This window comes from Spermophilus citellus (genome assembly GCF_964194105.1).
Source record: "Spermophilus citellus genome assembly, chromosome: 7".
NCBI classification, from domain to species: domain Eukaryota; kingdom Metazoa; phylum Chordata; class Mammalia; order Rodentia; family Sciuridae; genus Spermophilus; species Spermophilus citellus.
The window spans coordinates 141,554,774-141,581,362 of NC_138188.1; the positions used below are offsets into that span (position 1 = coordinate 141,554,774).

At 34.0% G+C, this 26,589-nt stretch overlaps 1 protein-coding gene across 2 annotated transcripts in view; it reads right to left on the reverse strand.

Annotated features, from left to right (window-relative positions):
• The window catches only part of TMPRSS15 (transmembrane serine protease 15), a gene marked incomplete at both ends in the record, with an annotated part of 140,241 nt that extends 114,337 nt beyond the window's left edge, over positions 1-25,904 (reverse strand). For both annotated transcript variants that reach the window (XM_081301347.1, XM_081301346.1), the window contains 4 exons: positions 3,620-3,771; positions 22,371-22,438; positions 22,686-22,816; positions 25,760-25,904. In XM_081301347.1, coding sequence (XP_081157473.1) covers positions 3,620-3,771; positions 22,371-22,438; positions 22,686-22,816; positions 25,760-25,904 — 496 coding nt within the window. The remainder of the gene's footprint in view (positions 1-3,619; positions 3,772-22,370; positions 22,439-22,685; positions 22,817-25,759) is intronic.
• Positions 25,905-26,589: the final 685 nt, after the last annotated feature.

The following is a 26,589-nucleotide window of genomic DNA, read 5'->3' on the forward strand; positions in this document are numbered from 1 at the left end:
CCACCTCTGAACAGAATACCATCTATACTTGTTCATGAGTTGAAGGAGGTGGGAAGGAAGAAGTTTCAAAGGTGTTTTGTTAGAATGTGCTAGAAAATTTCAGCTTACCCATTGCCCTGTAACATGCATTTCATTTAACTTTGTTACACTGTATATATTGTATATACACTGGACAAAGGAGTACTAATTTTATAATATCTAGTCTCTAGATATCAAAGAGATTTCCAATGTATGACAAAAGAAGAAAAATATCATTTTCTTCAATTGTTAATATATTTAAAAGTTTTAAAAGTATAGTGAATCAATTTACAAGCTACAAAGAAAACTGAAGCATATGTCATCAGCCATAGGTCTAGTAAATTTGATTTTATTCTTAACTGTATTGATGATACATAGACTAAGCAGAATTTTCTTGTCTGCTAAATTGCTCATTTCACTATTTATTTTCATCTTGTATTGTTCATATGAGATCTAAGACAGCTTTTAAATGACAAGTGACAGATTATTGATGAAAAGATAACAGGATTCATAAAAATTTTTTATAAAGATAATATTTTAAATTTTTCATTTTGACAGTATTCACTAAATTTAAAGATGTACAAGAAATTCTTAATCAATTTACAAAAAATCAACTTGAAAATCATATGATATTAAAAATATTAAAAATAAACACCTAAAATTAAGTTTGTCTTGTTTATAAGTTTCTTTTAATGCAGTTCAATAAATCAAATAAATTTTAACTTCAACTTGTTGTGGATATTTATGAATTGATGTTGATATAAGGTCTATGGCATTTGTAAAACAGATTCTAAGTTAACTCAAGACAAAAGGCATGGTTATTTATATATATAAATAAATAATATTTATATAAAAATATTTAAGATAAATTATATATATATATATATATATATATATATATATATATATATATATATATATCCACACTGGGGAGTGAACTCAGGACCTCACACATGTTAGGCAAGCAGTTTATCACTGAGCCATATCCTTGGCTCAATATCCTTGGCTCAATATTTTCTTTTTTTTTTTTTTTACGCATGCATTTATGTTTATTCTATTTCTTTCATAGCTTGACAGTTCCTTCCTCCATAGTGCTGAATATTACACTGTCTGAATGTGCCACAGTTTACTCATTCAACTACTGAATGGCATCTTGGTTGCTTCCAACTGTTGGCAATTTTGAAAAAAAAAAAAAAGCTACTGTAAACACCGTGGGCAGGTTTTTGTGTGGACCTATGTTTTTAACTCCTCTGCAAACAAAGATGGTTTTATTTCCTTTCCAATCTGTATAGCTTTTATGTCCTTATCTTTTTGTACTGCTTCATCTATGATTTCCAAAACAGTGTTGAAAGGCAGTGGTAAGAGAGAACATCTTTGCCTTATTCTTGATCTTAATGGAAATGCTTCAAGTTTCTCACTGTTAAGTATGATGTTAGCTGTTTTGTCTATATGCTTTATCAAATTGATGAAGTTTCCCTTTATTCCAAGTTTACTGACAGATTCGGTTTTTATCATAAACAAATATTGGGTTTTGTTAAATGCTTTTTTTGGCATCTACTTGATCATGTGATTTCTTCTTCTTTATTGATGTAATGAATTACATTGACTTTCAAATGCTGAAACTACCCTAGGGGACCTGGGATAAACCCCATTTGGTGGTGGTATATAACTTTTATATTGTTGAATTTAACTTGCTAATATTTTGTTAAAGATTTTTGTGAGTGCTTCCGGTCTGTAATTATTTTTTTTTCTTGCAATGTCTTTGGTTTTGGTTTAGGATAATACTACACTAACAAAATGAATTAAGTATTCCCTTAGCCTCCATAATTTGTAAGAGAGTGGCTCAATATTTTCTAAAATCATAAACTTCCCTCCTTAAAACTGTCCAACTGTGAAAAGTCATGAAAATAAATGTCAGAATAACTTTCAAATTATTTGCCAAAACAGGCCTCAAGAAACCAAGACACATTTAAATAAAGATAGCAAAAATCAACCAAACAAAAAAAATCCCAAAAAACAAAACAAAACAAAAAAGAAATAACTAAAAGAAAATTACAAAGAAAACTTTTTAGGAGAAAAACAACTACTGAAAACCCACCAAAGAACATTTTTCAAAGATAAAACCATTATAGATAAACTCTAGTAATGAGGGTTAAGAGTACACACATTAGGAACAGATCACCTAGATTAGAATCCTATATTTTACTATAAATAGCATGTGCTTTTAGGCAATTTTCTGATATTATCTGTGCTTTGGTCTTCTATTCTGTTAAATGGGGTTAGTACAGACAACATATAGCAGGATCAATGTGGGGAGTAAATGTGTTGTTAGGTAAACCACCTGTTCTCGTTAATAATGGCTGATAGTAACTTTTAGCTAATCTGAATCAGACGAAGGTCTAAAGTAGGCCATCTATGCCCCACTAACTGTGCTAAAGAGAAGCAAGCCATCATGGGGGAGGTACTAAGAACATGAGCTTTCTCAGGGAGCAGGAGTTGTAGGATGCAGGAAGAGACATTGTGGTACAGGAAACTACTTGACGAACCAACATTGGAAAGAGAAGCAACTGGAATTGCAGTTTTATATCTACTATTCTAAAATCAAAGAACAGTACAAAATCTGTACTTCTGCATGTTTTCATATATTCAATTTAAAGGCAAACCTATATTGAATGACCTTTTTTTGTATTAAAACTATTTAAACTGAGGTTTGGTTGTTCTAAATTTGTTTCCATTCTACTTGGTATGCATATGTGTGTGTGTGTGTGTGTGTGTGTGTGTGTGTGTGTATACATATATATATTATATTATATATATTATATTAATATATATATATATATATATATATATATATATATATATATATATACAATTTGGTATGTGAGCTTTCAAAAATCTATGAATTCCCAAACACACATGGCCCCAAAATTTATAGCAAAGAATTGTGAGCCTAGCAAATTTCTACTGTTCTCAACCAAAATAATTACAGTGTATATATTGTTGAATTGAATTGAACAGAGAGTAACTAGAGTGGAAAAATTAAAACAAAGCATTGATAGGTGTGTTGTCCATTTTCTATTATTTTTGATACCCCAAATATCTTCTCTTTTGGTTTAATCTTATTGTAAATATTATCATTTTAAAAAATAAGATTTGATTTTTATAAATAAGGGACAGGATAGATCAAATCTATTGCCCTCCCTTTTCCCCCTAACTTTCCAATTACAGACTGAACCTTGCCCCTTGAAAATATCTATCCCTCAATCATAAAACCTTAAGTGGTGCTTTCTGATAGAAGGTTCCTGAAAAGTCCAGCTATACTTGACTGATGTTAAAGAATGTGTCAAGACTTGCAAACATTTATTCATACCAATATTTTTAGAAGTTTTATGATATTTGATATTTTCACAAACTTTTTCTCACTGACATTTTTCCTTTAAATAGTTTCTCCATATTTCACTTTTCTCATGTTAATGTGTTACCTCAGGCAAAAGACAGGCTCCTAAAGTCAAGGACGAACCCACTGCTTCTATGGTATATTGCTAGAATCTTAATTTCATAGCTTAATGATTCAAAGAAATCAAATAATGTTCACAGATACCTGTGATATCAATGCTGTTCAAATCAATATGGAAAGTGACCAGTTGGCTGGATTTATTTGCTTCAATGCCTTGAATCAGTTCTTCTTTTACATTTTCATCTGACACCCACTGAGCAAAAAAAAGGTCAAATAGGACTATAATGCTGCCATTTCTGCAAAGCAAAAGATGATATGAGGAAAATGTCAGCTGTCTTCAAGTGATTTATGTTCAATTCATGTAAAATGTCTTTGAAATTCCCTTGTTATCATCTTGTTAATCCTCATTACACCAGTATAAGGTAGCAACTCTGTAATATGCATTTTACAAGGTGATTTTTTTTGCAATTTAAAGTAAGATAAAAAGAATAAGATAAGTCATGTTAAATATTATCTTTACTTTTAAGGTGGAAAGAAAAAGAATTAAAACACAAGGTGATTTTCTGAGAACAAACTCCAAAACAGACACTGGAATTCAGATTTTCTGGGTTCTACATTAGAACCCTGATCCCAAGGCCAGGCTATTCATCAGAGTCACTTGTGTGAAATTAAACAAAATCACATGGTATCATGACATTTAATCTGATTTTACTGTTTGAAGGAGTGAAGAGTGTGGATTTGTAATTTCTCTGGTTATTATTTTTTTTATTTGAGAAATATTTATTTATTCTCCTTGAAGTAACCATACCAAGCACCAATGCATCTGCTTAGTGTACTTCCTTTTTGCTTTAGTGTTAGATACAACTATTAAGTGTGTAGCATGACAAATATTTCCTCAGCTTATACCCAAAAGACTTAATGTATTTGGTTAATTTTTAAGCAGAAACCTAATATAGTTTTGCATAATTTTTTTCTATATAGTTTAAGAAGTCCTGATATTCTAAGCTGATAGTGATTATGTTTACTATTTTCTTCTTTATTCTCTTTAGTCTTAAAATGTCAATATGCTCTGGTTTCAAGGTATAAAAAAAGAAAAGAAATATACCTAAGATGATTTAGGATTTATGGGCTATTCAGTTTAATTGCAAATAGTCAGAATTGTCTTGCTTACATCATCTCCCACCATGAAATTCAAATTCAACCAGGTGGTTGTAATCAGCTTCCCTTTTATTTTAACTCCTGAGGGGCATATGCATTTTTTTCTTGTCAAGATTTTTTTCTTCACCATTTATAGAAATACAAAAACAAATACTTTTTTTTGGTAGTAGAGATACTTGAGATTTTTGTTTGTTTGTTTTTTTGTTTTTTGCTTTCTTTCCTATATTTATACTAACATGATTGATAGTCTTTTAGGATATAACCATTTGAGAGAAAACTCCTAATTCTGATGTTCATTCTGTACCTGTTTGTAAGCAGTGGGTACTCAGAGTGTACTTGATTCCAGAGGGACAGACAGACTAGGGAGTATCAATTTTTATATGATATGTTTGCTGTTTCAAAATATAGGTACCACACCCATGTATCCTTGTGGTATCTGTAAGTTAATGAGGTCTCACTGGAAGAATTTTATCAACTCCAAAAGAGTTTTTTATTTATATAGTTGCTATGGTTTGGGTATGTAGTATTCTGCAGAGACTCATGTATTTGAGGCTTAGCCCCTAACACAACAGTGTTCGGATTTGAGGCCCTAGGAAGTAATTGGATCATGAAGGCTCTGATCTCATCAGTGAATTAATCCATTAAGAGATTAGTCATGTGGCTGGATGATTGGGAGGTGGTGGAAACTATAGGAAGTGGAACTTAGTTGAAGGGAATAGGTCCTCTGGGGTTGCTCTGAGCTTTCCTCTGCCATGCCCTTCCACAGTGATACAAAGCATCACCATAGGCCCAAAACAATGGAGCTGATGATCATGAGCAAAAACCTCTGAAATCATGAGCCAAAGTAAATTTGTTTAAGTTGTTCATGCCATGCATCCATGAAAAGTTGACTAACACAATATCCATCTATTACTATCCACTATCCTACTGCAACCTAGAGTAAATGTTAACTTTTTCCTTCTTTACTGTATGAAAGACCAAAATCTTCCCGAAAGATTATAGTTGTTCAGGATCCTCAGGAGATAAGACACCCTTCTTAATGCCTGTACCATGATTCAGGTTCACAGGAATGACTCATGTAGCTGTTATTTTTTTCATGTTTGAAAGAAACAGATTTCTCTGATTCAATGATTTCATATTTCATTTCTATTGCATTAATTACTTTTAAAATGTGACAAGATTTAAACATCCAACTATTTGCTTAAATCATTGTAATAAAATCTTGTAAATGACAGGGCTCCTTAGTAACTACTTTCATCTGTGTTCCCAAACATAGACACAGAATCACTTCTTGTCTTTAATAAGTATGTATTTTGTCACGGACACTGTTTCTAACTATTCTTCCACTCTTATTAATTTTTGCATGCCGGCTGATCCCCGTGTTGAAGAATAGTTCTGCATTCTCTCAAGGATACCATCTTGAACAATTCCTCATTTCAATCAAGGTTTGGATGCAGGGGCAGATGACTGTACTCTGCTCAAGAAATCTGGGGAGAAAATTATGGCTAACTTTTGGAAAACTTTTTCTAATGCAAGAAGGGTTATAGAAGAGTACCATTTTCTTTGTTAAACATAACTGTGTCTACATATGATTGCCACATTTCCTCATCCTTGTGGGACGAGGAGGTGAATCATGGTTGACAAGCTAAATAGAGCATTGTAGAAAAAGAAAAGCACCTAAATCTATGCCCAATCATATTATGACCATTATACCACTGAATTACATTCCACTGAAATCTCCTGCTTTCATATTATTTCAGGTAATAAACATGTACTATTTAAGGTGCTTGTAGTCATGTGTTATGTTAATTGAAAATTAAAAAAAAAAAATTAACCGGAACACACCTCGCAAGCTTCATTCCACATTTGTTGGAACAGAAATTCCCGAAAAGGAGATGTGCTTTGCTCTGTCTTTTCAGCTCATTTTGGTCAATATTTTCATTTTGGCGAGGATGCGGGGAAATGGGTACACTTGTTCATTGTTGGTGGGACTGCAAAATGGTGCAGCCAATTTGGAAAGCAGTATGGAGATTCCTTGGAAAGCTGGGAATGGAACCACCATTTGACCCAGCTATTCCCCTACTCGGTCTATTCCCTAAAGACCTAGCAAGAGCATGCTACAGGGACACTGCTATATCAATGTTCATAGCAGCACAATTCACGATAGCAAGATTGTGGAACCAACCTAGAAGCCCTTCAATAGATGAATGGATTAAAAAATGTGGCATTTATACACAATGGAGTATTACTCTGCAATAAGAAATGACAAAATCATAGAATTTGGAGGGAAATGGATGGCATTAGAGCAGATTATGCTAAGTGAAGCTAGCCAATCCTTAAAAAACAAATGTCAAATGTCTTCTTTGATATAAGGGGAGTAACCAAGGACAGGGTAGAGATGAAGAGCTGGAGAAGAAGAATAACATTAAACAGGGATGATAGGCGGGAGGGAAAGTGAGAGTTAAGGGAAATTGCATGGAATTGGAAGGTGAGCCTCAGGGTTATACACAATTACATATAAGAGGAAAGGAGGAGTAGGAGGAAAATTATATAAGTGGAAGAAACGATTTATAGTAGAGGGGATGGAGAGAGAGAAGGGGAGGGGAGGGGAGGGGAGGGGTGAGGGGACAGTGGAGAATGGGATAGACAGCAGAATACATCAGTCACTAGAAAGGCAATTTGTAAATCAATGAAAATGTAACTGATGTGACACAGCAATCTGTATACGGGGTAAAAATGGGAGTTCATAACCCACTTGAATCAATCTGTGAAATATGGTATATTAAGAACTATGTAATGTTTTGAACAACCAACAATAAAATAAAAAATAAATAAATAAATAAATAAATAAATAAAAGAAAGCTATTGAGACTCAGGTTATTGTAGGTGACTTTTCCCAGGGTGGTAAAGCTTATAAGTTAGAGATAGGAATAATGCTTATGCCTCTGTCTCCTGGATGTATTTTTACATAATTCCTGATCTCTCACCATCAACTCTTTTCATTCCTTCTTCCCTCTTCCTCTCTCTTTCTTCTTCCCTTTCTTCCCTCTCTTCCTCCCTCCTTCTTTCTTCTCTCTCTCCCTCCCTCCTCCCTCCCTCCCTACTACCTTCCCTTCCATATTTCCTCACATGTTTATTTATTTATCTTTAATTCATAATGGGAATTGGATCCAGGTGTACTCTATCAATGAGCTATATCTCCAACTGTTTTCATTTTCTTATTTTGAGACATGGTCTCACAAAGTCGCCCAGGCTGGTATCAATTTGTGATTCTTCTGTCTTATCCTCTCAAGTAGCTGTAATTACAGGCATACACCACCATATCTGGCAGAACGCCACTTCTATAGCTACTATTGTGAGCTATTTCCAACCAGGAAAGATACTACAATGCATTACTTTGGAGGAAGTTCCAGGGTTTTATGATCTTGCATTGTTACAAGAATTTGACATTTAAAAAGATAGAATACCTATCTGGGTATTTGGTGAGGACACTAAAGATATTTATTCTCTACCCATTTTCAAGATATAGACACTCTTCCTCCTATTTCTACCTCTCTTCCTTCTTCTTCTCCTTCCTCTCTTCCTCCTCCCTTCTCTTTATATCTCCATAATCAACCTAACCTCCAAAGATATGAGTAATTATACATGAGCTTAAAAAGGGCAGGATGAAATATGATTTAAGTAAGTGTGAACTATATCTGTTATTTTCTTAGCTGTCAATGGCACATTTTCATTTTATCTTTGGTTGCACAGTATATAACTTAGAATATAATTAAGTCTGTTTTTTCTTCATGTATTTTCTACATGTTTAACTTGACTGAACACTTGCTTTTATTTTATTTGAGCTAGGGAGTAGAAAAGTAAAATACATGGAGTAGAGAAAGTACAAATCTGTAATTTTCCTACACTGAGTTGAAAGTGATTGGATTAGTTCATCCTCAGGCAAAAAAAGGTTTTTGTGTGAAAGATGTGTTCTCTTGGTTGTGAATTATACATTGCATTTAATAATGTATACTTTGCAAGGATAAAAGTTACATATTCTATAACCACTTACAATTGGATTCTTTAAAGTTTTTTTTTTATTAAGTACATGTTGAGATAAGAAAGATGTATAGTTGAAATTAAGAAAGCCATACTAGGCATTTATTTTTGTTTCACCTCATGAGAAGACTATAGATTTTTATGTGTTTATGTGTGTGTGTGTGTGTGCGCGCGCACGCGTGTGTGTGTGTGTGTATGTGTATTTTAGTATTTTAATAAAGATCTCTATCACTTGCTGTGTGTTTGAGTTTATTTATTAAGGTAAATGAGACTTATTTCTATAGTGGAAAATGGCCCATTTCATTTCAAAGTACTTGTTTCAGTAGAATAGCTGAGTATTTCTTTTTTTAAATGCAGATAAATCCTGTCATTTCACAGCATGAGGGAAATAGATCAAAATGTTTCTTATCTTATATTTTCATTAATGATATTGATAAACTTTAGGTTTGCTGAGTAAACAAAAGTCATTCTTTTCCTAACTTTGTGATTTATCTGTGTTCAAAGGGCAAAATTAGTGCATACGACCACAAAGTGTAAACAGTATTTTGTTAAGAGAATCAAAGCACTTTCCACAAAGCACCATAGCAGAAAGTATTACCAAAGGAGAGCCAACCATTTGCTTATTGTGAACAGGACAACACACACACACAAACACACACACACATACACGTGTATATATATACTCTATACACACACTATACACATACACACACATATTAGCTGGTGACAAAAAGTAATAAAATATATTAATGGATAATTTCAGTTATTCTGACTGATACAATCTAACTATGTATACAATCTAACTATTTATATACAAAATGTGCATTTAATTAAAATTAATAACAAGAAAGAAAATAGGTATTTAAATTGGTTTTTAGATGTACTTTGTTACAAATGGTGTGGATGTTGTTATTTTAGATGAGATTTCAGGTACTTCTGTGCCCTGATTTTATAAACTGAATTTTAAACTGAAAATGACTAAAAAAGCTAATTATGAGTGTGACAATTTTTCTAGGAATATGTCTATTCATACATGATTACTTAAAGTCATCCTAAAAGTTTCCTTGTTACTCTCTTTCCCAATTCTGAATTGCTTTTGCTCTCTTCTTCTTGGTCTCTCAATGTACCAACCTATAATTTATCATGCAGACATTTTCATGAATTTTTTTTTGCATTGCATGTTTCAAAAACTTACTTTTGATTCAGTGACCACCAGAGGAAACTATCTCTACACTGATAAAGTACCTTATTTGAGAATCATCATAAAATATTTATCAAGGTGTAGGCACTCTAGTGGCCTCCTATGTTGCCGTGAAGGAGAAGAGCAAAGTATTTTCTCAACTTAATTAAGGTGTAGTTTCAAATACAGGGGTCTTACCGTGTAGAGAAACAGATTACTTACTAACTGTCAAAGAAAATGCTGAGATTTTGATACACCACCAGTCCCCATCAGAAAAAACTCTGAGTTGTCTTAAATTTAGTTATAAAGGACAGAGGGTAGAGGATGAAATTGATAAGGGAAATTAATCAATTAATAGCTCTAGGATGAAACGAACACATATCTGAATGCACTTTAAAATCTTGCCTTAAAACCCTTAATAGCCAGCATCCCCAGACATGTCTCCTCTTGTCTATGTGTAAACTTGCTGGACTACTAGCTCTGACCAATCCAGAAGTAACTAATACTTCTCCTCCATGCACTCCTCCTAGTCACAGACATTTCCTACTGCATGCTCTCCTGTCCCTCTTATCTACATGCAATATTAGTTCAAAATTCAATATAAATAATCTATGCTTTTCTTCCCCAAATTTTGATTATAAAAATGCTCTTGACTCTTAGGTCCTGTGCACATATTTCCAGCATTTATGTAGCATTGCTGCTAGTTGTTGCAGAACTTCTCAGGGCCTGGTGCTTTCTTGTCATCATCTGTTATGGCATAATGAACACTTTTATTTCAGAGAAAAATTGTACTTAAAAGTTTTGGCTTATCTATAAAAAAAGTCCATATTCAACCTGATAAAAGATGGTATCAAGAATAGTAAGTTCTGTCGAAGATGGCCGCTGCGTAAGGGGGTAGCTGAAGTGCTGAGCCTGGTGCTCAGAACAGCGGCTTTAATAGAGACTTCACCCAGCTTGTTAGAGCTCCTTTCACCATTAATCTGTAGTGGACCACCCGGCCAAGCAGCAGAAAAAACAAAGAGATTGAAAAAGAGACGCTTGGCTCCCGGACGCTTTCCTGCTCAAAACCGCGGGCGCTTTGCGCCCATCTGCTTCCTCTTTCACTTCGCTCCCGGCAGAGAAGCTGAATGGGCAATCAGCAGTGGATTGTAAGTACCTGAGGCAAAGAAAGCTCAGTACACCCCGCCCTTTTTTTTTTTTTTTTGAATATTGTCTATACAGGGAGAGTTAGTGGATTGGAATTGTTGGCGGGGCTGTAGTTTCGGGGCCGAAAATCCACTCCGCGGGAGCCGCCATTTGCTTTCTGCATGCTGTCTTGATGGCCCTGTCTACACGGTCCAGCTACCGCAGCTAGAGACTGGAACTGGGCTGCGTGCCGAACCCTGTTCTCCGAAGGCAGGTCCACGGCCTCAAGTGCCTCGGTCGCCTGTTCCCTGCTGCACCTTGGGGCATAGCCTGCTCTGGGGTCATTCGGCATCCCTCTGCGAGGGGTCAGGCGCGGCGGCAGCCGCTTGGGCCCCCCGCGGCGGCAGCCGCTTGGGCCCTCCGCGGCGCCAAAGAGCGCGGACCAGAGGTGGAGGCGAAGGCAGCAGGATTTCAGTTCTAGAAAACTGGACTGGAAACAGTAGCAGCAGTTTGTATAACCCCAAGATCTTGCTTATGCCAGGAAACTGTAAGGGTAACATGAATATCATTGAGGAGGTCTAACATGACGGCAGACGCGGAGGGATCAAGTCTCTGACCTCTTCAACTGCGAGGGCATAGGGAGCTGTAAATTATCTAAAGCCTATTTGCTCAGGATCACTAGGCAATGCTGAGCTGACGTGGAGCTAGGGCGTACACTTTGGGCCCCTCAGAAAACACACACTGAGCACGAATTTGCTGCATTTAAGCCCCGGATCGCCTGCTTCTCGTGACTCAGCACTAACGATCCTGCTGAAATAACTAGTCGGCCCACCTGATCTCACAGAGGTAAAAGCCAACTGAGCACCATAGCCAGACCCAGGGAATCAGGAGTGACGTGGGACTAGCGGAACAGAACCACGGCTATCGCTCCCACCAGGGCTGACAACAGAGGTCCCTTGCACCAGCTACCAGGGGAGTTGCTACCTAAGGGCAAACAAATTTACTGGGGGTCTTCAGCCCCAAGCCCTACAAACTTAGGGTCCGAGGGAGGCAAACGGAAAGGGTGTGCCCAGGCATCCGTGAAAACAGGGCTCCCAGGAGCAGCAGACCCGGCGTGTAGCCAGTAATGTGGTAAGCGTCACAGGTGAGTGGGGCCTGGATTGAGGAACCACAAGAGAAGGACCTAGACACTCAGGACTGGAGACTCGCACAGTCTGGGAAGAAGAGCTGAGGCACAGTGATTGGTTCCCACCTATCACAAGGAGAAGCCTGGCCCAGTGGGCATAGCTCCACCTACTGGAAGAGAAGTTAATCGAGCTCTACGACTGCATTTATTATTATTACTATTTTTTAACGATTATTATTAGTATTTTTTTTTATTCTCACTTTTTGTAGTTGATGTTGTTGTTGTTCTTTAACTTTCTTATTAATGGTTTCAATTTTTTTAATTCTTTTTATTCTATTATTATTATTATTTTTTAAACTCCAATTTCCATTTTTCTATTATCATTATAATTTTTTTTGTTTGTTTTAAAATTTTTATTTTTTCGTTTTTTCTTTCTTTCTTTTCACTTTCTTTTCTTTTGTCTTTTCATTTCTTTTCAATTTTCTTATTCCCCCTCTCTTGAATTCCACCTGCCTACACTCACTCTATTTAGTCACTTCTTCCCTTCCCTTCTAATACCTCTCCTCCCAAGCATCAAATAAATTTATAAGAGTAAACAGTAACTCAGCAGTCAAACAGAACAAGAAGTATCATGAGCATAAAAAAGCAAGGAAGAAAAGGAGTACAAACAATGAAAGACAGCCTAAATATTCAGGAGGACCTGGAGTCATCAGAAAAATGGCCATATAAAGAACTCAAGGAACACCTTAGACAGATGGAAAGGAACCTTAAAGAGCACATTGAAAAGGAATTACATAAACAGATAAAAGAAGAAGTTAAGCATCTTTATCAGGAGATAGAGATTATAAAAAAAATCAAACAATAATTCTAGAAATGAAGGAAACGACAAACCAAATTAAAAACTCAATCGAGAGTATCACTAACAGAGTGGAGCAAGTAGAAGCCAGAACATCAGATAATGAAGACAAAATATATCATCTTGAAAAGAGTCTAGCCAACTCAGATAGACTGGTAAAAAATCACGAGAAAAACATCCAAGAGATTTGGGATAATTTAAAAAAATCAAACTTATGAGTCATCGGGATAGAGGAAGGCACAGAGATTCATGCCAAGGGAATGAGTAACGTGCTGAAGGAAATAATTACAGAAAACTTCCCAGAAATAAAAAAGGAAACAGATATACAAATTGTAGATGCATACAGGACACCGAGCACACAAAATCACAGTAGACCAACGCCAAGACACATTGTTATGAAGCTATCCAATATACAGAACAAAGAGATAATATTAAAAGCTACAAGAGAAAAGAGGCAGATTACATTTAGGGGTAAACCAATAAGGTTGACAATGGATTTTTCATCACAGACGCTGAAAGCAAGAAGATCCTGGAACAACGTATTTCAAACACTGAAAGACAATGGATGCCAACCAAGAATTCTGTATCCAGCAAAATTAAGCTTCAGATACGACAACGAAATAAAAATCTTTCATGACAAACAAAAGCTAAAAGAATTTGTAGCCAGAAAACCAGCATTGCAAGGCGTCTTGAACAAAACTCTACACGAGGAAGAAATGGAAAATGATAACCAAAACCATCAGCGGGAAGTGCCTCGGTAAAGACAGAGGACGGGGGGAAAGCTAATCATGGAGAAACAATCTAAATTAGGGGAAAAAAAAAGAGATAAATAATCAAACATGGCAGGAAGTACAAACCATATATCAATAGTAACTCTAAACGTTAATGGCTTAAACTCTCCAATAAAGCGACATAGGCTGGTAACATGGATTAAAAAAACAAATCCAACAATATGCTGCCTCCAGGAGACACATCTGATTGGAAAAAACATACACAGGCTCAAGGTAAAAGGTTGGGAAAAAATATACCACGCTCACGCTCCTCGTAAGCAAGCAGGGGTGGCCATTCTCATATCGAATAAAATCGACTTCAAGACTAAGTTAATCAAAAGGGATAAGGAAGGACATTATATACTGTTAAAAGGAACCATTGACCAACAAGACATAACAATTATCAATATTTATGCACCAAATAATGGCGCTGCGACGTTCATAAAACAAACTCTCCTCAAGTTCAAGAATCAAATAGACCACAACACAATAATCATGGGTGACTTCAACACACCTCTCTCACCATTGGACAGATCCTCCAAACAAAAGTTGAATAAAGAAACTATTGACCTCAATATCACAATCAATAACCTAGACTTAACTGACATATATAGAATATATCAACCATCATCAAGTGGATATACTTTTTTCTCAGCAGCTCATGGAACCTTCTCAAAAATAGATCATATATTATGCCATAGGGCAACCCTCAGTAAATATAAAGGGGTTGAGATAATACCATGCACTTTATCAGATCATAATGGAATGAAACTGGAAATCAATGATAAAAGAAGGAAGGAAAAATCCTACATCACATGGACAATGAACAATACGTTACTGAATGATCAATGGGTTACAGAAGACATAAAGGGGGAAATCAAAAAATTCTTAGAGATACATGAAAATACAGACACAACATATCGGAATCTATGGGACACAATGAAAGCGGTTTTGAGAGGGAAATTCATCGCCTGGAGGTCATTCCTCAAAAAAAGGAAAAACCAACAAATAAATGAGCTCACACTTCATCTCAAAGCCCTAGAAAAGGAAGAGCAAAACAATAGCAAATGTAGCAGAAGGCAAGAATTAATTAAAATCAGAGCAGAAATCAATGAAATTGAAACAAAAGAAACTATTGAAAAAATTAACAAAACAAAAAGTTGGTTCTTTGAAAAAATAAATAAGATCGACAGACCCCTAGCCATACTAATGAAGAGAAGAAGAGAGAGAACTCAAATTACTAACATACGGGATGAAAAAGGCAATATTACAACAGACGCTTCAGAAATACAGAAAACAATTAGAAATTATTTTGAAAACCTATATTCCAATAAAATAGAAGATAGTGAAGACATCGATAAATTCCTTAAGTCATATGATTTGCCCAGACTGAGTCAGGAGGAAACTCACAACTTAAACAGACCAATATCAATAGATGAAATAGAAGAAGCAATCAAAAGACTTCCAACCAAGAAAAGCCCAGGACCGGATGGGTATACAGCGGAGTTCTACAAAACCTTTAAAGAAGAATTAATACCAATACTTTTCAAATTATTTCAGGAAATAGAAAAAGAGGGAGCTCTTCCAAATTCATTCTATGAGGCCAACATCACCCTGATTCCGAAACCAGACAAAGACACCTCAAAGAAAGAAAACTACAGACCAATATCTCTAATGAACCTAGATGCAAAAATCCTCAATAAAATTCTGGCGAATCGGATACAAAGTACAAAGGCACATCAAAAAAATTGTGCACCATGATCAAGTAGGATTCATCCCTGGGATGCAAGGATGGTTCAATATACGGAAATCAATAAATGTTATTCACCACATTAATATACTTAAAGATAAGAACCATATGATCATCTCAATAGATGCAGAAAAAGCATTTGACAAAGTACAGCATCCCTTTATGTTCAAAACATTAGAAAAACTAGGGATAACAGGAACTTACCTCGACATTGTAAAAGCTATCTATGCTAAGCCTCAGGCTAGCATCATTCTGAATGGAGAAAAATTGAAGGCATTCCCTCTAAAATCTGGAACAAGACAGGGATGCCCCCTATCACCACTTCTATTCAATATAGTTCTCGAAACACTGGCCAGAGCAATTAGACTGACGAAAGAAATTAAAGGCATAAAAATTGGAAAAGAAGAACTTAAATTATCACTATTTGCAGATGACATGATTCTATACCTAGAAGACCCAAAAGGGTCTACAAAAAAACTACTAGAACTAATAAATGAATTCAGCAAAGTGGCAGGATATAAAATCAACACATATAAATCAAAGGCATTTCTGTATATCAGCGATAAAACTTCTGAAATGAAAATGAGGAAAAACACTCCATTCACAATATCCTCAAAAAAAAAATAAAATACTTGGGAATCAACCTAACAAAAGAGGTGAAAGACCTATACAATGAAAACTACAGAACCCTAAAGAAAGAAATAGAAGAGGATCTTAGAAGATGGAAAAATATACCTTGTTCATGGATAGGCAGAACTAACATCATCAAAATGGCGATATTACCAAAAGTTCTCTATAGGTTCGATGCAATGCCAATCAAAATCCCAATGGCATTTCTTGTAGAAATAGATAAAGCAATCATGAAATTCATATGGAAAAATAAAAGACCCACAATAGCAAAAACAATTCTAAGCAGGAAGTGTGAATCAGGTGGTATAGCAATACCAGATTTCAAACTATATTACAGAGCAATAGTAATAAAAACAGCATGGTACTGGTACCAGAACAGGCGGGTGGACCAATGGTACAGAATAGAGGACACAGAGACTAATCCACAAAGCTACAACTATCTTATATTTGATAAAGGAGCTAAAAACATGCAATGGAGAAAGGATAGCATCTTCAACAAATGGTGTTGGGAAAACTGGAAATCCATATGCAACAAAATGAAACTGAATCCCCTACTCTCGCCATACACAAAAGTCAACTCAAAGTGGATAAAGGAGCTAGATATCAAATCAGAGACTCTCCATCTGATAGAAGAAAAAGTTGGCTCCGATCTACAGATTGTGGGGACGGGTTCAAAATTCCTTAACAGGACACCCATAGCACAAGAGTTAATAACAAGAATCAACAAATGGGACTTTCTTAAACTGAAAAGTTTTTTCTCAGCAAGAGAAACAATAAGAGAGGTAAATAGGGAGCCCACATCATGGGAACAAATTTTTACTCCTCACACTTCAGATAGAGTCCTAATATCCAGAGTATACAAAGAACTCAAAAAATTAGACAATAAGAAAACAAACAACCCAATCAACAAATGGGCCAAGGACATGAACAAACACTTCACAGAGGAGGACACACAATCAATCAACAAGTACATGAAAAAATGCTCACCATCTCTAGCAGTCAAGGAAATGCAAATCAAAACCACCCTAAGATACCACCTCACCCCAGTAAGATTGGCAGCCATGACGAAGTCAAACAACAATGAGTGCTGGCGAGGATGTGGGGAAAAGGGTACTCTTGTACACTGCTGGTGGGACTGCAAACGGGTGCGGCCAATTTGGAAAGCAGTTTGGAGATTCCTGGGAAAGCTGGGAATGGAACCACCATTTGACCCAGCTATTGCCCTTCTCGGACTATTTCCTGAAAACCTTAAAAGAGCACACTACAGGGATACTGCCACATCGATGTTCATAGCAGCACAATTCACAATTGCTAGACTGTGGAATCAACCCAGATGCCCTTCAATAGATGAATGGATAAAAGAAATGTGGCATTTATACACCATGGAGTATTACGCAGCACTAAAAAATGACAAAATCACGGAATTTGCAGGGAAATGGATGGCACTAGAGCAGATTATGCTTAGTGAAGCTAGCCAATCCCTAAAAAACAAATACCAAATGTCTTCTTTGATATAATGAGAGCAACTAAGAACAGAACAGGGAGGAAGTGCAGGAAGAAAAGTTTAACATTAAACAGAGACATGAGGCGGGAGGGAAAGGGAGAAAAAAAAGGAAATCACATGGAAATGGAGGGAGACCCTCATTGTTATACAAAATTATATATAAGAGGTTATGAGGGGAATGGGGTAACAAACATGGAGGGAAATGAATTACAGTAGATGGGGTAGAGAGAGAAGATGGGAGGGGAGGGGAGGGGGGATAGTAGAGGATAGGAAAGGTAGCAGAATACAACAGTCACTAATATGGCAGTATGTAAAAATGTGATGTGTAACCGATGTGATTCTGCAATCTGTATTTGGGGTAAAAATGGGAGTTCATAACCCACTTGATTCTAATGTATGAAATATGATTTGTCAAGAGCTTTGTAATGTTGTGAACATCCAAAAAAAAAAAGAATAGTAAGTTCTGGGAACAATGGTAAAAGTCTTTGTGTTGTAAGTAGAAATGAAAATAGGAGATGGGTGTAGGGTTGGTTACTGAGATTAAGATGTCATGAATATGCAATAAGTTAAAGAATAATAAAGACAATGTAGATTAATGAACAGGTAAGAAGGAAAGAGAGAGGTGGGCAGGAAGAAAGAGAAAATGTAAATCATTCTTATATATATTATATAAAATATAATATATATAAAATATAACATATATATATATATATATATATATATATATATATATAAAGATGAAACTTTCCACATTTTTTCATTGCATCTTCAATTATTAGAATTAGCTTTGTTCCAATAGGAATGGCAAGATTCTGACCTTTCTTCTGCCCATTAAATAATCTTCATTTGCTCTTCTGTAACTGTTTTTATAAGCATGATTCTTTTGCCTCTGATTTTACTCTCCTACCTTTACTTGATCAATAAGAACTAAGAATTCTCTTGCCAATGTGAGGACTAATGCAAACAGCGTATTCCAAGTGTCTCTGTCCTCATGCTCTTTCAATTGTATCGAGTCTTAAATTATGTCTTCAACATACAACATTAATTCTTATTCCTCTTACCCTCCTTCTCCTCCGTCTTTTTCTTCTTTCTACCAGAAATGGCTTCCCTTTTTTTTTCTCTAGTAATCTCTAACTGTGCTTCTCATACTATTTCTTACATTTTTCAAAAAACTTTCTAGATTTACCACTCCACTTTAAGGGGCTCTGTAATAAATTAACACACTTGTGCTTTCAGAGAATCATTTCAGAATTTTTGAAATTAGAACTATTTTAACAGAGTGAAGAAACTAAAAAAAAAACAGTATACCTATTTTTATATGTATAGGTCAAGGTTTAAAAAACACTCTAACAGCTAAAATAATATTCAATGTTTTAATAACAGGTGCTAAAATATTTCATTCATTTGCTAGAATTTTACAGAGAAAGTACAGTGAGACAAGCATTAGTTAGGTTTGGAAAATGCAGATACCAAAAATACATTCTCTGCCCTGAGGGAGCTAATAGTCTACTCAGGAGGCAGGCAAATGCACAATTACATTGCAGTGTGAGGATTGTAATTCATATATTTGTAGAGGTGTTAAATGAGCAGAGAAGACAAGTCTCTCCCTCAGTGTAGGATACCAATTAACCATCTCTGGAGAGATGACATATACTGGTTCTTAAATTGCAAGAATGGAGTGAAGTGGATTCAGTATATAATAAGGGGAGAAAGAGGAATATAGCCATTGGAAAAAAATCTACAAAATTTTTATATGTATAGGTCAAGGTTTAAAAAACACTCTAACAGCTAAAATAATATTCAATGTTTTAATAACAGGTGCTAAAATATTTCATTCATTTGCTAGAATTTTACAGAGAAAGTACAGTGAGACAAGCATTAGTTAGGTTGATATGATCTACCTTAAGCTGTTTGAAACTTTTTTCAGCCATACCAGTCCAACAAAAGCTAGACTGTATAATTTTAAGTCTTTATATATTTTTTTGCAACTTGCTGTGTACTTTTCTGATTCATTTCTCTCCAGCAATATTTTAAATTCCTCACAACAGGAATTTAAGTCCTGTCCTATCACATATTTCCCAGAGCCTAATTGATTATTAATGATAGTTATATATTCATCACTATCTCTTAAGAAGTTTTTGTAGACAGTCAATTAAAAACCTTGTAATCCATTTGGATTGCAAAAAGAAAGAGGAAGAGAAGGAGAAGGAAAAGGAGAAGGGGGAGGGAGGAGAAAGAAGAGAAGAAGGAAAGAAGGAGAAAAGGCGAAAAGAAACAGTTTTAATTACAACACAAGAGAAAATGTCTCATTGATGGTGATTGTGTGAGCTCCTTAATAATATTCTCTCTTAATATCTGATTCTCAGAACCTAGTTAATTGCCTGGTTCCAAGCAAGCCTTCTGTTATCTGTAATATTAAAAGTGAGAACACAGATGGGTGACTAAATGAGCATTTATTCAAGCCTATATTAAGAAGTCAAAGATTTGCTTCAGTTATCCAGAGCGATTTTAACTTCATGTTTGGTGCACTATTTACATGCCTTTCTTTACCATCATCTTTGTGGTGATTCTGCTCTCTACTTGTTGCTTTAGGGGATTACAGAAACTTCAAAATAAGTTTACATTGCACCACAATTAAAGAGATGATTTTTAAATGTTTCAGATGAGACAAATATGCCAACAATTTGTCATTGTTAGGAGAAAAGAAAAAAGAAATAATGATAATTTTCATTATAATGGAAATAAGTTCTTTAATGTTTAATTCTTTGTCTATGGCATTCTCCTAAATACGCACACACACACACATAAACTTTTCATATTTTAATATATCTATAAACAACATAGAATGTACAGTCACTGTAGACTCCCTACTTCATCTTCAGTTGGCCCATAGCTTTTGCTAAAACACCAACTAAGTTATTGCTAAAACATAACTAATTCATACCAAATTTAAATTGTACACAATCCTAGTGTTAGAAAAAGCCCTTATAGATTTTTGCATGAACTATCACATCTTCACATTCTATAATGTATCCTTGCAAAGATTATTTCATTATTCATTTAACTCATTCAACTCTGATTGACTGATTATTTTCCTATATGCTAATTCCAGCAAGTACCATTGATGATTCAGAAGAGAATAACATGTCTAACCACTAAAAAGATAAGATTTAAGAAAAAAGTATATTGTAAAATAAGATGTATTTTATTGATTTTTTAAAAAAAAATAATTGACAGTGGAATGCATTACAATTCTTATTACACATATATAGCATAATTTTTCATATCTCTGGTTGTATATAATGTATGTTGACACCAATTCTTGTCTTCATACATGTACTTTGGATAATGATGTTCATCACATAAGATATTTCTTACCCTAATTTGAATATAGATTATACCATACATTTTCCTATAAAGTGCTTGATTCTATCAAGGTTAGAGATAGGGATGGAGAATAAGAAAAGGCAGTGCACAAAGACCTAAGACATTTTAAGAAATTCAGAGAACGAGCTATCCAGAGGGGGACTGTTGTCATCAGGACTCACATACTAGAAAACACCAATCTGACAAATTTCTGAATATGTAACTCTGTAAGCTTAACTCTTATTGTTTTCTTTCTGTTTTGAGTGTTTTAAATGAAAATTAGCCATAGAAAAAGCACATGATCACTTTAGAAAGACATACATTAGTATTAGTATCCTGAAATGGAAACATTACCTAGTCTCTCTGAACCACTCATTCTCTTTCTAGTAATACTTTTTCATTCTGAGTTATTTTGAAGGCTTTCTCTTCCTCTTTTACACATATATCAGGTCTTGATCTGTTATTTTTTTTTTTTCATTTTCTATTTTTTTAAAAATGGAACACTGTCTTAACATAATTTTCCAACCAGCATTACAATTTTCTTTGCTAACATGGCTGCTGATTTGTAACTCTGATTCAAAGACCCTTTAATAATCTCAGTTAATTCTAGATTCATCATGATGTCCAGTCTGTAGGATATCAGAATAGGAAACAGGGGACTCTTCCCTATGGATACAGTGATTCAAGAGTAAAGGGTGTTGTTAAAAAGGTAGATGTCATGTTAAGTGTTTCTATATGGATCTAGTGCCCTCTCTCTCTCTCTCTCTCTCTCTCTCTCTCTCTCTCTCTCTCTCTCACTTTCTCTCTCTCTCTCATACACACACACACAAACACACACAAACACACAAACACATACACACACTTCTCTGGATGTTCTAGTTTCAAGCATATCATTACCATATTAATCTAAAAATCATTCATTTATGGGTTACTTAATTTGTTCCGAGGACAATATTAATGCCCTATGGGTACAAGAGTGAACAAGTCCCCTGTCTTGTGATTTATAATGTAAATAAAGACTTGTGATGCAGTAGCATTTTATTAATAATGAACAACCTTCTTCCACGTGTTTATAACAAATTAAATGCTATATCTGATTGTGAAGATACTCAGTCTCCACCCTTCCATGTATCCCTGAAAGAGTTTACTCTCAGGAGAGAGAAACATGCTAACACTTGATTAATTGTCAGAAATTATTATTATGTGCTACTAAATGAAATTTTATGCTGGACTACTTCTCAATCCACACCAAGTGTTAAAAATTCCAAACTTTTCTTTTTTTCCCCCTATATATAGTGATTTTATCATATTTACATATCATATATATATTCAAGAAGATCAGCAGTTTGTGATCAGTGATGTCAATTAAACTTTTGTGAGTATACTCACTCAAATTGTAAAATTCTTGAGTTTTTATATTTGTTCTTCAGTTTACTTGATTGAAAGATCTCATCTATCTAAAAAAATTGAAAAAGTACATTAAATTTAGAATTTCAACTTTTGTTTGAGAATTTATATAAAGTATAGGTTATAAAATTTTCTTCGTGTTGATGGGAGATTCACACATTTAGGAATCTCAAGTGTCTGCATTTATTTATTTATTTATTCATAAAGAGAAAATGGGATCTATGCATATTTTGGCAAAAAAGTTAATGAAGTTGTGTTATAAAATTTTAAACCAGCTGAAGAGAGACAGTCCCTTACCATTTGCTGAAGGTCAAAAGCAAGAACTTTGAAATCCACAGAGAGTTTGTCTTGCAAATTAGGATTATATGTAGCTCCAGATGTTATTTTAAATGTTCCTCTGACTTTATGATTCATACCAAATACTGCATCTAGATAAATTGATAATAAAAACAACACTGAATTATGAAGAGAAGAGAATATGTACATAAGACACAGAAGTAAGCAAAATTCTTGCTTGATATGTTGGTCCCATTGCTCTTGCCTTTTCTTTGTAGTCTTCCTGTTTCAAAATCAATTGCCTTTTCCTACTTTCCTTCCTTCCTTCCCTTCTTTTTTTTTTTCTCCTTTTGGCCATCTGGTTAAATCAAAAGATTAAAAAAATATACTTCTTTCTTCCATTTTCTTTCTTTGAATTCTAACAGACACTATCAGCTTCTGATTTTTAATTTTTATGTTTTTTTTTTTTTTATTTTTTGAGGTTCCCATTGAAAGACACAGGGACTAATCAGTTTCCACCAGTTATGGGAACTGATTCAGGAAAACATGGTGAGAAATAGACCATTAAAAGTTTTGTAGTTGCTTTCAGATACTTCTTCAACCCCTAGAATCCACGGACACTGCTTGTTTTCTACATGTGGATTACTGTGAAAATTTCAGTATATAGGTTACTTTGAAACAAAGATTTAAAGCTACTTCTTGCACTGTGGTAATTATAAACTTGGCATGTAAGACATTTTGACATTAGATGTGACTATCTTTATTGAAGAAGTTATTGAAAATGCTATAAAAATATATCATGTTAACAGGAAAAAAATTTAAAAAATGATAAATTCAATAATCACATTATGAGAATATTTTCTTTGATATATTTATATTTAAAATGAACAACTTCAGTTGAATCATACAATAATGAAATCATTAGTAAATGAAATAACAATGACACATAATGCTCATGGTTACATAGCATGAGAGGATGTTGGTTTTCCTTCCACAATGGGGAAATCAGGGCTTAGAATAATTTAAAAATGTCCCAAGGTTGTAAACATAAAAAGTGATAGATCTGAAATTTGGATATAGTAATGGCTGAGTCTACAACCCAAGATCTGTCATGGGTGCCAAACTTTCTAGTCCAGAAGAACATTCAAACTTATATATTAAACAATGAATTTGAATTTAGTTTAAATAGTTTTCATTATATAAATGATATATTTTATTTTTAATACATCATTTTGAATTTTTAAAATTTATATTCATTAATTTAGCAGATATGCAATTGATTCTTAATATGTGTGTCGGACAAGAAATTCTAGGACCCTCTGTGGAAACCAAAAGCCCTGTATGTTCAAGTGCTACACGTAAAATGGAATATTATTTGTATATAACCTATTTGAATATAACCTATGTTATTTCATTTACTCAAAATTACATTTAAATTTCATGTTTAAATATAGAAGACAAAGAATGAATTGTCATAGACTGGGGAGTCTAAGGAAATATGTTAACTAAATTCAATGCAGGAAATAACACTGGATTCTGAACAACAGAACATTGGTGAAATATGAATAATAAGTATGGTTCAGTTAATATTTTATCAATAGAATTTCTTAGTTTCAACAATTATTATAGATAAATAAACCACTTACAATGAGGAAAACTGGGTGAAGTTTGCATAATATTTCTGTAAAATTTTGATAATTTTTTAAAGTTGATTTTCAAAAAAGTAAAAAAAAATTAAAATCACTGAAGTCTATGTTATGCTCTCTGATGTTCTAATCAATATTTAACTCAAATTCCTTTTTATATTTAGTTGTTCCCTCTTAAATTGGGATAACATTTATAAATAATTATTTCCCATTTTGCTTATAAAATAGTAAACCTTTATATCTTTACTAAGCACCAAAGATTCTAATAGAGTCCTAAATGATTATAAATTCTTGATTATAAATTCTCACACCATTTAAATAATACCAAAGCAGCCACTCTTTCAAAAATATCATTGACCCTGTATAATTGTTTATATAAATGTAAAAAAAAATTGCCATTCTTCTTTCTCTTTAAAATATATTCCTTGCATATAGTAAAAGTATCAAAATAAACCAGGTATTATGTTTAAATTATTTTATCAAACTTTAATTTTATTGCATTCTAATTAAAGCAATTATTTACTAGAGTAAAATAACTAACCCAAAAGCTAGAATATTTTTAATGAAAATAATATCACTTACAATGCAAAAGTTCCTACCTATTGAGGTTTCAGAAAGTGTTAGTTTGCATATATATTTTATCATTTAAAAATGGTGAAGATGTTTCAGAAATTGTATATTCTCAATACTCCAGTTATTGCTATGTTTCTAATTTAATTTATAATCTGAGTACATAAGTGGTAAATTTGAGCACAACTTTTAGACTTTGATCATGTAGTTTGGAATCTTTTTGCTATTTACTGATGATGTAAACTTAAGCAAATTAGTACTTTTTTTCTCTTAGATTCATCACTAACCCATAGATTTATTTTTTAAGTTAATGCCATTTAAAATCTTTTGAAAACTGTTGATACACACTAAGATAGTTCTAAATAATGAGCTTTTATCAAAGTTTCTATTCAGTTTGAAAGCCTTGTAAATCTACACTTAAATTCAAATTGATTTAAACTGTGTTAGTGATTTTTTTGCTTAATAAGAGAAGGAAGATATTATTCTATAAAAATAAATAATAATTTTCATTAATTTTATATGTATCAAGTTGTATCTTCTAAGATATTTTAATATGTTTAGAATTTTAATTCTACATAGTGAATCTACAGGCTGTGAAATCTATTTTGTCTTATGCTACTGAGAAACATTATTCACTAAAAAGAAAAGAAAGAAAAAGCAAACTTTAATCTCAATCTTGAATTCTGGATTGTTCTAAATTATACACTAAGTAACTTCATCTAATATTCTATCAAGAGGATGACAGAAAAGCATCAGAAGGCAACAAAAATATCTTTTCATGAAAGGACAGCAGTGAATAAAATACACTGATAGGAAAAGTGAGATTAAAGTGTCAGGATGCATCTGTAAAGACCTTCAGCAGCCAGGTTTGGGACTTACCTCCTTCTGATTCCTTGATTGCCAACCAGGACACTGCTATGAGTCCAGCACACAGCACCACCAATGTGGCAAATAGAACTGCAAACATGATTTCATAGGAGCTGAGAGAACCATGCCTTGAAGACGCACTTTTTTTTGACCCCATTTTCGGGTTTTTGAAGACCTGCTAATTTAAGAACTGTGAGAGAATAGAGATATTTATGTTCTCCACGTCAGCAAAACCGATACTCCAGCATCAACTGAACTGTAAAACCCTCTCAAATTTTTAAGGATTTGTTGAGCAGTAACTACTGAAGTGCACACTCATACTAGTCAGTATAAATGTGTTGTGTGTGTATCTTTGGCAACATTATATCTCTATACATTAAGTAGCTTTAAAAGGGTAGTTAATCTTTAAGAAGATATAAATGAGTACAGATGATTAGAGTTATAAATGGCAATCTCCTGAACAGGCTTTTTGTGGAAGAAATGAAATTAAATTCATGTTGTAAACAAAAAGGACACTTTATCATTTTGAGAACTCTTGAGGAAAATATGAAATTCATGATAGACTGATTAGTCATTAGGCATGTACACTTGATATTTGCAGAGAGTTTCTAACAGATCAACCTCTTACCCTCTGACTCAGCTCATTATAAAGGCACTTCCCCTCTTGTACAGGGGTGTAGACATATCAAAAATAACTTATGTACAAGTGTATATAAAACTTAATTTATACCTTGTCTCTCTCACTCTTATTTTTTTTTCTTATTGAAACAACTGAAAACTTTTGTTATGTTCCTCATTTGAAGTGATGCAATGTAAGGCAGTATTGATTTAACTTAAAGAAA